Source organism: Sardina pilchardus, chromosome 12, assembly GCF_963854185.1.
Source record: "Sardina pilchardus chromosome 12, fSarPil1.1, whole genome shotgun sequence".
NCBI lineage: Eukaryota > Metazoa > Chordata > Actinopteri > Clupeiformes > Clupeidae > Sardina > Sardina pilchardus.
In genome coordinates, this window is record NC_085005.1 from 7,512,604 (window position 1) to 7,525,458 (window position 12,855).

The 12,855-nt window shown below is 44.1% G+C and overlaps 2 protein-coding genes across 2 annotated transcripts; one reads left to right on the forward strand and one right to left on the reverse strand.

Moving 5' to 3' along the window:
- The first annotated feature begins 99 nt into the window (after positions 1-99).
- On the forward strand, positions 100-4,987 carry themis (thymocyte selection associated). Its single transcript, XM_062550361.1, has 6 exons — positions 100-480; positions 1,384-1,521; positions 1,872-2,333; positions 2,873-3,933; positions 4,407-4,536; positions 4,709-4,987. The coding sequence occupies exons 1-6, from the start codon at positions 390-392 to the stop codon at positions 4,879-4,881; spliced, it is 2,055 nt and encodes a 684-aa protein (XP_062406345.1). The 5' UTR covers positions 100-389; the 3' UTR covers positions 4,882-4,987.
- Positions 4,988-5,098: 111 nt separating this feature from the next.
- leg1.1 (liver-enriched gene 1, tandem duplicate 1) lies at positions 5,099-11,324 on the reverse strand. Its single transcript, XM_062550362.1, has 6 exons — positions 10,916-11,324; positions 8,721-8,807; positions 7,388-7,572; positions 7,032-7,153; positions 6,389-6,627; positions 5,099-5,365 (listed from the first exon to the last, which is right to left on the reverse strand). Exons 1-6 carry the CDS (start codon positions 11,307-11,309, stop codon positions 5,214-5,216), a joined length of 1,179 nt encoding a protein of 392 aa, XP_062406346.1. The 5' UTR covers positions 11,310-11,324; the 3' UTR covers positions 5,099-5,213.
- Positions 11,325-12,855: the final 1,531 nt, after the last annotated feature.

A 12,855-nucleotide genomic window follows, 5' to 3' on the forward strand; every position in this document is an offset into this window, starting at 1 on the left:
TGCATTGTTGGATTCCCACTGAGACAGCCTACTCTGCGAGCTGCGGTTGTCGTTGACTTCCTGTAGCAGCGCCACACACACAGCTGGCTGCCGCGCAGAGCCTCGTCGCTGAGCGTTCCAGTGACCGCTCGGCTTTCTCAGCGCAAAGGCAGATAGTGTGGAGAAGGGGCGCTCTGGGACTGGCATCACGGGCATACACACACACACACACACAGACGCTCACCTTACCATGGTCAGCTCACTGGCCCCTAACCATGGCAAGCTAGTGGCTGGCAGTACTCCGTGGTAACACACACACAACACAACTCACACTCATGTGCGGCGTGGGCTTTTCCTCAGAGTTGGCTCAAGCAGAGGCTTCTGCCGTGTGAACAGACAGTGAAATAAGGATGTCGATGACCCTGGATGAGTTCACCCGATCCGTGGATCCCAGATGTCTGCCGAGGATCCTCCAGATCCAGTCAGGCATCTATGTCCAAGGTATGATCATCACCCAGGGACATGTGTAGGCCTACTATTGTTGTTTTCCTTTTGTTTTCTTTCAAAAATTGCTTCGCCGATGAGTTTCGTTTTCTCATAATTTATATTTTTTGTATTTTAAAAAGTATTTTTGCCTTAATATTACCAATACTGCTATATTCTGCCATTTCTTTATCAAAACTAATATGAGGGGGGTTCTGGTCTTGTGACAGCCATTTTTTAAGGTCTGCACCTTCAAATGCTTTTGAATGCCGGAGTATGTAATAGGGTCTATAAATTAGAGACAGTGGAGATAAAAACCCAAGTAAATAATGAATGTGAGGTGTGCTATTGTTTTGAGAGGTTTATGATTACCTTTCTGTTTTTCCAAGCTTTAGGGATGTTGCCTAATGCCTATTAGAACTACAGTAATCTTAGTTGGTTATTGCAGTGTTTTAATGAATGCAGGGGGCCTTCATGAATGTAATTAAACCGCAGTTCTGAAATGGACCTCAGGCAAAGAAAAACCTGGACATTTTCTGCAAAGCCATTTTCTGAAAATTCCTCTTTCAGACAATCTAGCAAAGTCAGCAAAACATTGTTATTTTGATGGCTGAAATGAATATCTTATTGAGTGTTGAGTTTCACAAAAGAACTCATGGCGATGGTAGCGTCATACAGTACCTACTGCACCATTTTGCTGTCCCTTGACGATTTTCAGCAGAGGAGCTCTGAGTTTGATTAAATAGATTCTTGTTCCTCAAAGACTCTGTAGGCCTTAAATGAAATGCATTTGACATATTTAAATTGTATTACTTTCACTTTCATCTGCACAATTATATAAAGAAGAGTGTAAAATAAGTGTATGTAACAGCACAAATGTCCCTCTAAACCATACGTTTCTGCCTTATGGGTCTCCCTCAGGATCTGTGTATGAGATGTATGGAAGAGAATGTTGCCTTTCAAATGGTGATCTTATCAAGGTCATTGAGATCAGGATCACTAGGTTCATTGCTAAGGGATCCAATGGCATTAACGTTGACCTTCCCTTGGACTACCCAGGTATGTTAAGGTCTTTTAATTTGTAATAATGGGTCATGCTCCATAAATTGCAAAGATGAAATTTTCACGATAATGAAAAAGGAAGTAGTAACATGGCCTTTTCCTCCCACTCTGTTAATCTTTTGAAGGCAAGAAAACCTCCAGAATTCATTAAAATGGATATTAATTTTGCAACACTCTACGTAACAGATTCCATTCCACCTAATAAATGTTAAGAGATATATAATGCCAAGGATTGCAACCTGGAAGCTCATTCAGTTCTCCAAATGAAACTTAGTGGAAATACTTCAAATCTTCTCATAAAAACAACCGTCTAACTGTCAGAAATACTGGCCTTCTGTCTGTTCCAGGCCTTTTCAGGATAGTGACAGACACACGGCCATACTGTGGCATTCAGGAGATCGCAGACTCGCTCCGAATCAGCTCTGACAGACTGGGCCAGCCCGTGTTCTACACGGCCGGCGACCTGGACCACCCAGATGGAACAATCAAAAAGGGGACGATTTTCCGAATCACGGGCCTCAAGACGGTCCAGGGCCTCGAGTGTGTGGACTGCGAGCTCGTGCAGAGCGAGCCCAAGCGCCGTTTTGAGCTCAAACTCTCGGTGATAGGTGAATTCTTCGAGTGTGACGACAGTCAATTCTACACTCTGAAGGAACTAGCTGAGTGGAAGATGTCCACTGGGCGGACAAGGACTGTGACCAAAGTGAAGTCGACGCACCTGAAAGATGATATTTTACCAGACCCACTGGAGGACTACAAAGGCGAACTGACTCTCACTCCAGTACATGAAATACAGGCTATAATGCAATGTAAGTCCCTGAGGCTGTGCTTTCGTTTGTGTTTGCTTTCGTTTTTTGCTTTGAAAGTTACTGGTGGGAAGAAAGGAAAGTCTTTTAATTGTGTGAGACATGGTGATAGACATGTACAGTAATTGAATTCTGTATTTTTACCCCTGTTCCACACCAGACAGCACAAATACGTTTTAATGTTTGTGACCAGCGAACATGAAAACAGAAATGGTTTGAGGCCATTAACTTCTTGAATGTTTTTTTTTTTCTTCAGAAGTAGGGGGAGTGAATTTAAATGATGTTTTGATGTTTCATCATTAGACCACAAGCACTGTGCTGGAATTGATAGCAAATTTCTCATTTACTGGGAAGGTACATGAGAGAACAGTGTTCAAAGCTTTAAATTAACTAGGAGCATTCATGTCAGACACTAGCTGATAAATGAGAATATCTATTTCTGCCACCCTTTTCATTCCGCACTGTCGCTCAGAGGATACCCTGCACTCACTGTGACAAACATCACAGTCTTTAAATGTGGAATTTCAATATTTCTCCCACAGTTCGAAAGGATGTGGTCCTCATCCCACCAAACTTGGACGTGGAGGTTGTGGATGTAACAGAGGAACATGACTCAGCAGTTTTCGTGCGACCCTTGACCCTAAAGGATGTGTTCAAGGAGCCTACTGACACGTTCCCCGTGGTGGCCGAAGTCATCGAGAAGCCGTGGCACGTTCCAGAGGAGCTGGCGTTCATCTGCCGCTCCAAGAAGATCGTGATCCAACGCGCCTTCGAGGCCAAGCGAGTTCTGGCGTCGGAAACCCGTCGAGGCGAACAGAGGCGCTTCCTGGTGCCCACGTCCTACAAGGGTCGGTTCAAGCGGCGCCCGCGGGAGTTCCCCACCGCGTACGACCTGGAGATGGCGCAGAGCAGCACCGAGCAGCTCCACGTGGTGGCCACCAGGGCTTTCGAGTCACACTACTCCCAGGGCCAGTACCCCGTGCAGGTCGGGGATCAGTTCCTGGTCAAGAAGAAACCCGCCAACAACACTGGCGAGGGCTCCGAGAACGGCGAGGACAAGATGGACGACATGCTGACCTGCGCGAAGATCGAGGGTAAGAACCACAAAGACGTGAAGATCCCGATGTACCTGGACGGTGGCTTTGTGGAGGTCATCCATGACAAGCGACAGTACACCATCTGCGATATCTGTCACGGTTTCCCCCTGCCCTTCAACGTCAAGGTGTCTGTGCGGGACCTCGCCGTGAAGGAGGACATTTTAGCCGCGGCGTCGGGGCTGCAGGTGGAGGAAGAGATCACTGACCCCTACCTGCTGGTGTCCACCCTGGACCTGTCGGAGTGCTGGGAGGTGCCGGTGAACCGCACCAAAATGACTGTCCAGCTGCAGCAGAGGTGGCAGGGCCCCGCCACGGGTGCCGAGCAGCCCACTGGGCACGCGGTCGTGGAGGAGATCGGAGAGGACTGCTATTATACCCTCCGCAGGTATGCCGTGGCCAACCTGCAACCCCCGCCACGACCACCCAAGAAGAAGCCGGCCGTGGCCAACTCGATGAGAGTGAAGCCACCCAGACCGAATAAGCCTGTCCATGTCAGCTCCCCAAAGGTCAGTGACTAAGACATGGCTCTTCCCAGTACAGTAATGGATGTACTGGGAAGAGTACACTACAGTATGGTGCATCTGAAATGTTGTGTAGGTAAAGAGTGGTCAAAGTATCAGTGAGAGCTATAAAGAATTAAAACTAAAGGCCCCTCTGAAAGTTACACTGGAAAATGTAAAATTGAAACTCTTCCTTTAAAATGACTCTCTGATTTTTTGTTTGATTTACTAGGATTATACTGTCCTCTACTGGTTATGTAGGTGTATGACACTGAGGCTTTTGAATTTGTGGTGCAGCCATCAGGCACTTTTAACTTGAAAGTTAGTGTCACGTGATCCATGCAATGATTCATTAATTCAATAAAAAAAGGGGCTTTATCATTAGATATTCAAAGACAGTGTTATAATGACAGTGACAAATATCAAATATCAGATGTTCCTTCATTTCAGCAAATAAACCTTTGTGTCTGTCAATGCAGAGTCCGCATTGCAACTTCCCCAGACCAGGGTCTATGGCATCTGACACGTTTCCAAGGCTGAAGAGGAATACCATTGCAGTAAGCAGTGACAGGAGGTCATCCATACCTCCAGTCCTTCAGCCTATTACAGGTGGGAATTGTGTTTTTCTTTTTTTACTTTACCTCATCAAATAACAATCCCTTTTGATCCCTACAGTTCTTCTGTACAGTTGAAGGATATTGTAGAGTGATTTTGGTTTTACATGACATTACATTACATTTGGCTGACACTTTTTAACCAAAGTGACTTCCAACATTTCTAGTTGCCACCTTGAAAAGTAAGGATATCCCTCAAGAGCCAGAAGTGGATGACTTGGATGATGACTCCCATGAATACGAATACATTGACGAGGATGAACTTGAGTTCATTAGGAAAAAGGTCCAAGAGACGGCGGTTCTACGCAGCACAGGCAAAGGAAAGCCAAACACCTTTTAACTAACTGTAGAATTTGAGATGGAGCATGAATGTACCAAACAGATCAAAGTCTATGCAATAATTTATCATATTTTTCTGCATATAATACATGTAATAAATTGTGATATGATAATGTTGTCTTAGTGTTACATACATTCTGGTTTATATCACAAAGTTTCTATTGTTATTTTCTCAGACTTTTGTATTATGTACTGTACATCACATGACAAAACCCCAGTTTTGAAAAGTAGTTTTATTAAGAAAATTCTTGGATGGTCATCACATTTGGCCTGTCAGAATAGGAGAGCTGGTATTGATCTTGTTTGAGATGCTGGAACGCTGTGGCAGCAGCATCAGCAGTTGGTTGCCATTCCAGTCAGGATGGAGAGAAGGCCAGAGACTGCAAATTTCGGGTTCAGGACCAGATCATCCAGAAGTGCCCTGCCTTTTTCCCGTGCTGCGTCGGAACACATGGCCTTATTCCACATATTCACCAGAGTGTTTCCTTTACGGGCAGAGCACAGGAGAAAGGTTTCAATGGCACTCTTTGGTTGTTCGTAGGAATAACAACAACACAAAAAAGTGGATAAGGTAAACTGCTGGTGGAGAAGCACAAAGCAGTTCAAACAGGCCCTTTGGTTAGAGCCTTGTAAGAAATAGCACAAGGAATTGACTATCACTTACTGTAAGATATTAAAGGTATAGTCAGTGACCCAAGCCCATGACATTTTTGTCATATTCAGCAACAAAACTCCTCATGACCCGCTAGCTGTCTATTCCATGAATACACTATTAAGAAACCAGGTATCTGGAGGAAGCCCAGGCTCTGAAAACTGGAAACAAACAAAGTGGGGACAGCCTGTCGCCCAAACACAAGTGAAACCTTGTGTGCAGTTTGTCTGGGAATACTGAGAGGAGGAATGAACTTCCTTGGTGTTTTGTTTGATTCTTGGTTAAAATATAATGTAAGTTGTCTTAGAAGAAAATATCTTCTGATAAAGTCAATTATACACATAAACAAACAAATGTGACATCCTGTGCCATTGCTGACTGCACCTTTAAGCAAAATATTCCAGAATGTACTACCAGTACTATAAAGATACCTGTATAAACAGCACATTGCCTGTTCCTTTGATGCTAACAGGCTTCTGTTAGTCATTAGTTTCTTTCAACATAGCACTATATAATGTCGTTATCTATTGTAAATTATGACATTGTCTCAGTAGTCTGTATGTTCTGTTGAGACTCTGATACTTTAGTACGAACCCCTCCGATGTTCAACTTTGTACAGGACAGATCTAACTGCGTTTGTAAGTTGTATGCATGGGCTAAGCATCTGCCTATGGCCACATGTGATGCAACCCCCTAAAGGTATAAATGTAAATTATGTTCTTACATGCCTATAGTATGAATGGGTCACCTTGTACTCCCCTAAATAATACCAGTTTTTCCACACACTAGCCATGAATCCCGACCCCCCCCCCCCCCCTCCAATAGTGTTGATGTTCCCAGAGTTAATGTCACTCACCCAGTAGTCTGTTGATGCTGTTCATCCAGCTGAAGATGTAGAGAGTGTGGTTCTCCTCGGCACTCAGGTCCGGGACGTTAGGGGGCTTGTCGGCATCGGTCAGCACTCGACCGGGCAGCGGGGCCATGAACCGTGTCGACTTCTCTAGGTTGGACAGGAAGTACGCGGCGCTGACGTAGTCGGCCGAGCCCACCCAGCTCACAGCGAAGGAAATTTCTGGTTTGGAATAGGACTTCTGCCTGTGGGTTCAGCATTGATATGTCAGTTAAAGGTTAAAGGTCATGTAAGACAAATACAAACCAGGTCATGTTCAGGGGTGACGTTATGTAAAACTTGATGTTTTAAGCCCCCTACGTTGTCTTCAAGGCAGCACTGCCTGGAGAGCGCAAGGGTTAGGCATGGGTTAAGGTTAGGGTTAGGATTAGGATTAGGTGCCTTTCAGTCGATGGTGGCAGCACTGCCTGGAAGACGACATTACGGGCTTAAAACACCATTGAGATGATGTTACAGAGACAGATGCATAAAGATGCTTTCTCCTTTCAATCCACCTCCAGCAGTTTTAACACCACGCTGGACTTCTTATTGTAGTGGGTTATGATTGAGCATAGGGCCTGCATGAAGAGCATCACTACGGTGGTTTTACCGCTCAGCGCAGCTGGTGGTGGCCTGCTGCAGAGAGGCTTGCTGTGCGGCCCACATGGCGCCCAGGATCTGGTTCATCTTCTCGGAGTCTGTGGCTTCTGATTCACTTGCCGCTTTCACTGTCTGGAGAAAAAGAGAAAAATATGTAAGCATAAATAACATATTTATCATTGTCTGTCTGTTTCGTTGTTTCGTCGTTGATATTCTTTATCCTATACACATCTGTATTCAAACAGACATTTACAGTATTACCATTTTGGGTCATTTCAAAATAACTGTAAAAACACAGACTTTAAAAAGTTGAAAATATTACCGCTGATTTTAATTGCAAAAGTACTGTTAGTGTGTCTCACTTACTGTAAAAAAGGTTTCCCATTTGGACATCAGATCTGGATATTTAGCCGAGCAGTCCGTAAAGGTGGTGCAGTAGTCTTCGGCGGCCTCCGGGGGGCCCTGGACTGTAATCTTGATGACTCCGTCTCCAATCAAACCTGCCTGCACGGCAGCCAGGAATGGAATGACAGACAGGTAGTAGTTCACACCTGTGTGGCAATGGAGTGCAAACATGGAGGTATTATAAGAACTGGAGAAAGTGAACAAGTCCCGCCCCCATTCATTTCAATGGGAATGCTAGGCTAGTGAAAATTGCCAAAATTGAACTATTTTTTTCAGGCTTCAACATGGCGTTTCAAGGGGCTTGTTTCCGGTGCCGTTTTACTTAGCCAATTAAGTGCCAGGTTACTGATTGACGTAAGGTACAGAAGGAGAGCTCGTGCCCACACTAAGCTTGTGCATGAGCTGAGAGTGGAACAGCCACCAATCAGCATGAGGAAAACTATGGGAAAACGGCACCGGACATGATGTATTTCTGGAAAATGGCGACGAGGAAGTGCCTTGCTAATCGGCGAAGCTAATCAGTCAAATCCTGACCCCCTGAGTGCAAAGGCCATTGTGAAAATATAAAGTAATGATTCATGATTAAAGAGATCAATGCAAGGGCTGAGAAGCAAAAGGGGTGTAAGTGACATTTTGGTCAAAATGAGTTATATATATCACCTGAAAGCTTTTGATGAGCTCTTTCTAACTGACAAAATTAAAGAAGTAAAATATTTATAAATATAAAGTTATTGAACAAAAACCAAAGGTCTTTAACTGTGAACATATACAGTAGAAGCAGTTGGATTTGTTTTGGCTCTCCTGTAAAGTTGGTGAAATGTCACTTATGCCCTCTTGCTTCTCAGCCCTGGAATGATGAACTAATGTATACACTAATCCAGCGAAACACGGAAGTAACACAAAACCGCCATTACTGCGTGCCTGGCTGCTAAGAAATTAGCTCGTTGGTTCCATAGGCGGCTGTTGCAGAAGTTAGCTGTCATTAATACACGTCTTAATACCTCATGGTGTTAATAAATTACCTTCATTGGTAAGTTTTGGTACAGTCTGACATCATTGATCCAATGTTCCCTTTCACCTGACATTTTCATTCATTAGCAGTCCTCTCGTTAGACATTCTCTGACAGGATGATTTCATTGAAAAGCACAGACAAGTGTCACTCGTCACACTCGCAGGCACGCAGTAATGGCGATATTCAAGATGGCAGCGCCCATGAAGTTCGCGCTGGATTAGTGTATATGGATTATGGATGCTATACATTTTCTATTTATGGTGAAACTTTAAATAACATACATGCCCACCAGCTCTTGGGAGAGATACACATTGGATCACCACTCTCTTGACCACATGTAGTAGCTCCAGTTGGGTCCACCAAGCGACCTGGTAAAAAAACAAGCAATCATAAGTGTTCAGAGAATTCATACTCATCTTCCAATCATTTAAATTTCATATCTTGGGTCAACCTATCAAGAGTACTTTCTTTAGCATAAAGCTCAAGCTCAAAATTAAAAGATAAAGAAAGATGGATGCAAAAGATCAATAGTGGGCTACACTAATGTGGCTACAGAGGCATCTACCTGACCTCAGCATCTGTATAGTCCACTGTTGGGCATGGTTCAACTTTCAAAGAGCATCACTTAGGCAAATCATTTGTGTTACTTAGGAACGAGACAGAACTTGTTTTGGTCTGAGCGTCCGTAATGCTTGCTTACAGTACCGCTGCCACTTCGATATTTCTGGTATGAATTTTTTTTTTAAATGTTTTGGGCCCTGTTTCAGACAGAGGTGTAGATGTCTTGCAGGGCAGGGGGAGGCGCTCTGATGGTGTGTTCAGCAGCAGGTGTACCACTCTCTGCAGGGAACTGCAATCCTGACCTGTGCTGCATTCCCCAAATCCATAGTTGCTAACCTGTTAGCAACTAAGATGGTTGGCAATAGGAAACTGCATAGCAACGAACAAAGTTGATAACTTAGTTAGCGCCCCTGGGCCATATCCATACCAGGTGATGATGCTACCTGTCAGAACACTCTCCACAGCTGAAGAGTAGAAGGCCTTCAAAATAAATGTGGACACCTTACATTTCTGCCTGAACTGACCAAGGAAGTAGAGTATTTGCCTGCAGTGTGTTGTATCATGGCAACAGTCCACGTGAGGTGCTCAGTAATGTGTACACCAAGGTATTTAAATCGGGCAGTCCTCTCCACAGACTGTCCACTGATCTTTAGTGGAGTGTAACTGTTGCCTCCTATAATCCACCAACTCCTTTTGCTGACATTCAGTATGAAGTGGTTAGACTCGCACCCTATAGACTGCAACCTCTTTTGGCTGATTCAGGTTGGCCTATTCAGGCCTGTTGTTGTTGATAAGGCCCAAAACCACTGTGTCATCCACATATTTGAAGATAGAGGTGTGACTACTGTTGTCTCTGCAGTCATGAGTGTCAATTTTGAAAGCAGGGGGGCTCAAAACACACAGTATTCACAAATGGTGTTTAAATGTCTACATGCTTCCTCATTTTGAGTGGTACAAGACAGTAGAAAAGTGAACAGACGATGCATCTTAGTCAAGGCAACAGCCACCTCCATGTACCACAGTAACGTAGTGTCTCTGAGTCGAATGATTAGGACCCTTATCTCCCGAGTATGCTGAATCTGAGGAAACTGAATCACCACTCATAATAACTTCAAACCTGGCTGTGCACCGTCTGAAGCAGATATACTATATACTGCATTTCATTGTCTTTGTACTGTACTCTGCACAATTATTAGCCTGACGAGCCAGACCCACATCAAGATGTAGGGTCTGGACACTCACCGTAGACAGGGCTCAATCGGAGGGGTGGGATAAACAGTTGTCTTTCAAATTCCCTCCCCGCAATAGGATAACGCTAAACGAATCATCTTCTTGTTTTCAACTAGCAGGATGCGTAACCTTCCCTCTCCACGCAATAGGATAACGCTAAACGAATCATCTTCTTGTTTTCAAATAACAAGATGCGTTACCGTCGCAACTTCTGGTCGCATGTCAGTCACCATTATGTTAAGCCCACCCACTGACTCTATACACGCTGTGATTGGCCCGCTTTTTATTTTCCATTTCTCAGCTCCTTGCTCTACGGAGCGTTGCTAGACTGCCCCGCCAGCCAAATTACATTTGCTGTCGCTAGGGGCGTCTAGATTTCTAGGCTACACAATTATAATAAAGCTGAATCTAATCTAATCTAATATTACATTACTGTGCTAACAGGGCATATTTTTAGCATAACGGTTTGCATACTTTAATACGCATATTAATGTGTTGTAAATGTATTGCAAATGTATTTCAGGAGACAGAATCAACATGGTTTAGATATGCTCATATAAAACACAAATATACATTGCTATAATGTTAAGAGCATGACGTATGTGGCTGACCTCTTCACGTGCCTGAATTACTGGACGTCTCTGACGTTGTCTGAAAGACTAAGTGCTAGTTTTTGCACCAGTACCTGATTTCAGCTTCCAGCCCAGTTGCAGGGGCAGCCCCCAGAGTGGGCTGTTGTTGGGGCCAGGCCCCATGCAGCCCATGTACTGGTTGGTGTGGTTAATCATGAGTCGGTACATCCCCATGCGCTGCAAATACTCCCAGGGGTTGATGGTGACCGCACCGTCCTCCGCCGTTGGCATGTCTTTGAGCTCCGCCGGCGCCTTGTCCCACATGATGGGGTAGCCATTCTCAGTGACCACCGCTGCCTGGGCCACTGAGGCCAGCAGGGCCAGGGCTGCAACTAGTCCTGTCCTCTGAATCCGCATGCTGAGAGAAGGGGCCGAGCACAAGTGCCTGGACAGGGCCGGCAGGGAGTTTTTGTAGCCAGTGACTCTGCGGACGTTGACCTCTTGCATGAGGACTGCTGCTGCAGGTGACTTTGTGCAAATTAAGAAATGCAAAGGGGGGCTGAGAGAATGCTGCTGGACAGGGACGTGCTTGGACAGTGACCGGACAGTAATTCTACGGACGTTGACCTCTTGTATGAAGGCTGCTGCTGGTGCTGCTACTGCTGCTGACTTAGTGCAAATGAAGAAATGACAAAGTCCAGATCAATAATTCAATTAGAAAATACATCTTCTTACAGGCTGTTTTCAGTCACTTTGGTACATCAATACATCTTCTATCTACAAAGTCTGTTTGTTTGTCTGCTTGCCTGTCTGTTATTTCCATATCTCTCAAACTGTTCCTCCAATTGATTTCAAACATGGCGGGTGTCTTGCTACGGTTTGACATTGTTTGGATACACAGCACAGCACAGGACCAGAGACAGAGAGGGCGAGTGCAAATTAAGTAATGCAAAGCGCCTCTGAAAATGTGCCTGGAGAGAGACCGTGGCTGGACACTAACTCTACGAACATTGACCTCTTACTGTACATGAAGGCTGCCGCTGCTGACTTTGTGCAAATTAAGAAATGACAAAGTCCAGACCAATAATGATTCGATGAGGAAACACAGCTTCTTACAGGTTACTTTCAGTCACTTTGATAAATCAATATATTTTAATATAATAATAATAATAATAATAATAATAATAATCAACTTCCACATTATCTAGTAATATCATGCACAACATTAACAGCAATTTCTCATTCCTTTAAAATATTTGCCAAATGTTTTTGCATGTTTATGCAAAATAACGAAAACATTCTACACTATTGTAAATGTAAATGTTGTGTCAACCATAGGCTTTGATATTTCGTGACAGAATTTTTGGTATATTTCCTTGTCATTCCAAACATAAGACTCCATAGGATTGGTTCAATTTGTTGAAAAAAAATAATAGAATAAGCCTCATGCCAGGCCAACCTGTGGTCTTTTAGGCCCCCACCACCGACTCCAAGGCAGAACTGCCTGGAAGGCACTAGGGTTAGGTTAGGATTAAGTCTATCCAATTGGGTGCAGAGGCATTTATTCCCTGTATTGGTTGGAATGTGCCCCATTATCAAATTCAATTGCCTTGTCTTCAAATGCCCTGATGCTAGATAAAGTTTACATTGATGACACATCAATAACATTACAGGCCACTTCCACCTAAGCTAATATATCAAAGGCTATATATTTATATCGATGAATGTCTTTTTAAACTTATGATTGGTATTATGATTTTAAAATAAGTAATTAATGCAAAGTCAGTAAATATTGAGCAATGTTTGCACAAAGGTGCAGTAACACATTCAATGAGCCTTAATGATGCAATCAAACAGCATGCGCACCTAAGGGACTGAACTCAGACTCTTGTTTGTGCGGAATTATCAACAAACAAAAAGGCATGTTGCTCTCAGCAGTAGGTAGTAAGCACACACCTGGTACCACAGTGTTTTAACGCCTCTGTGGAGCTAATGAGTCCCACTGCTCAGGTATGTGTGAACAAGGCAGAGGGAGTTGGGCTTTCGCTATAGA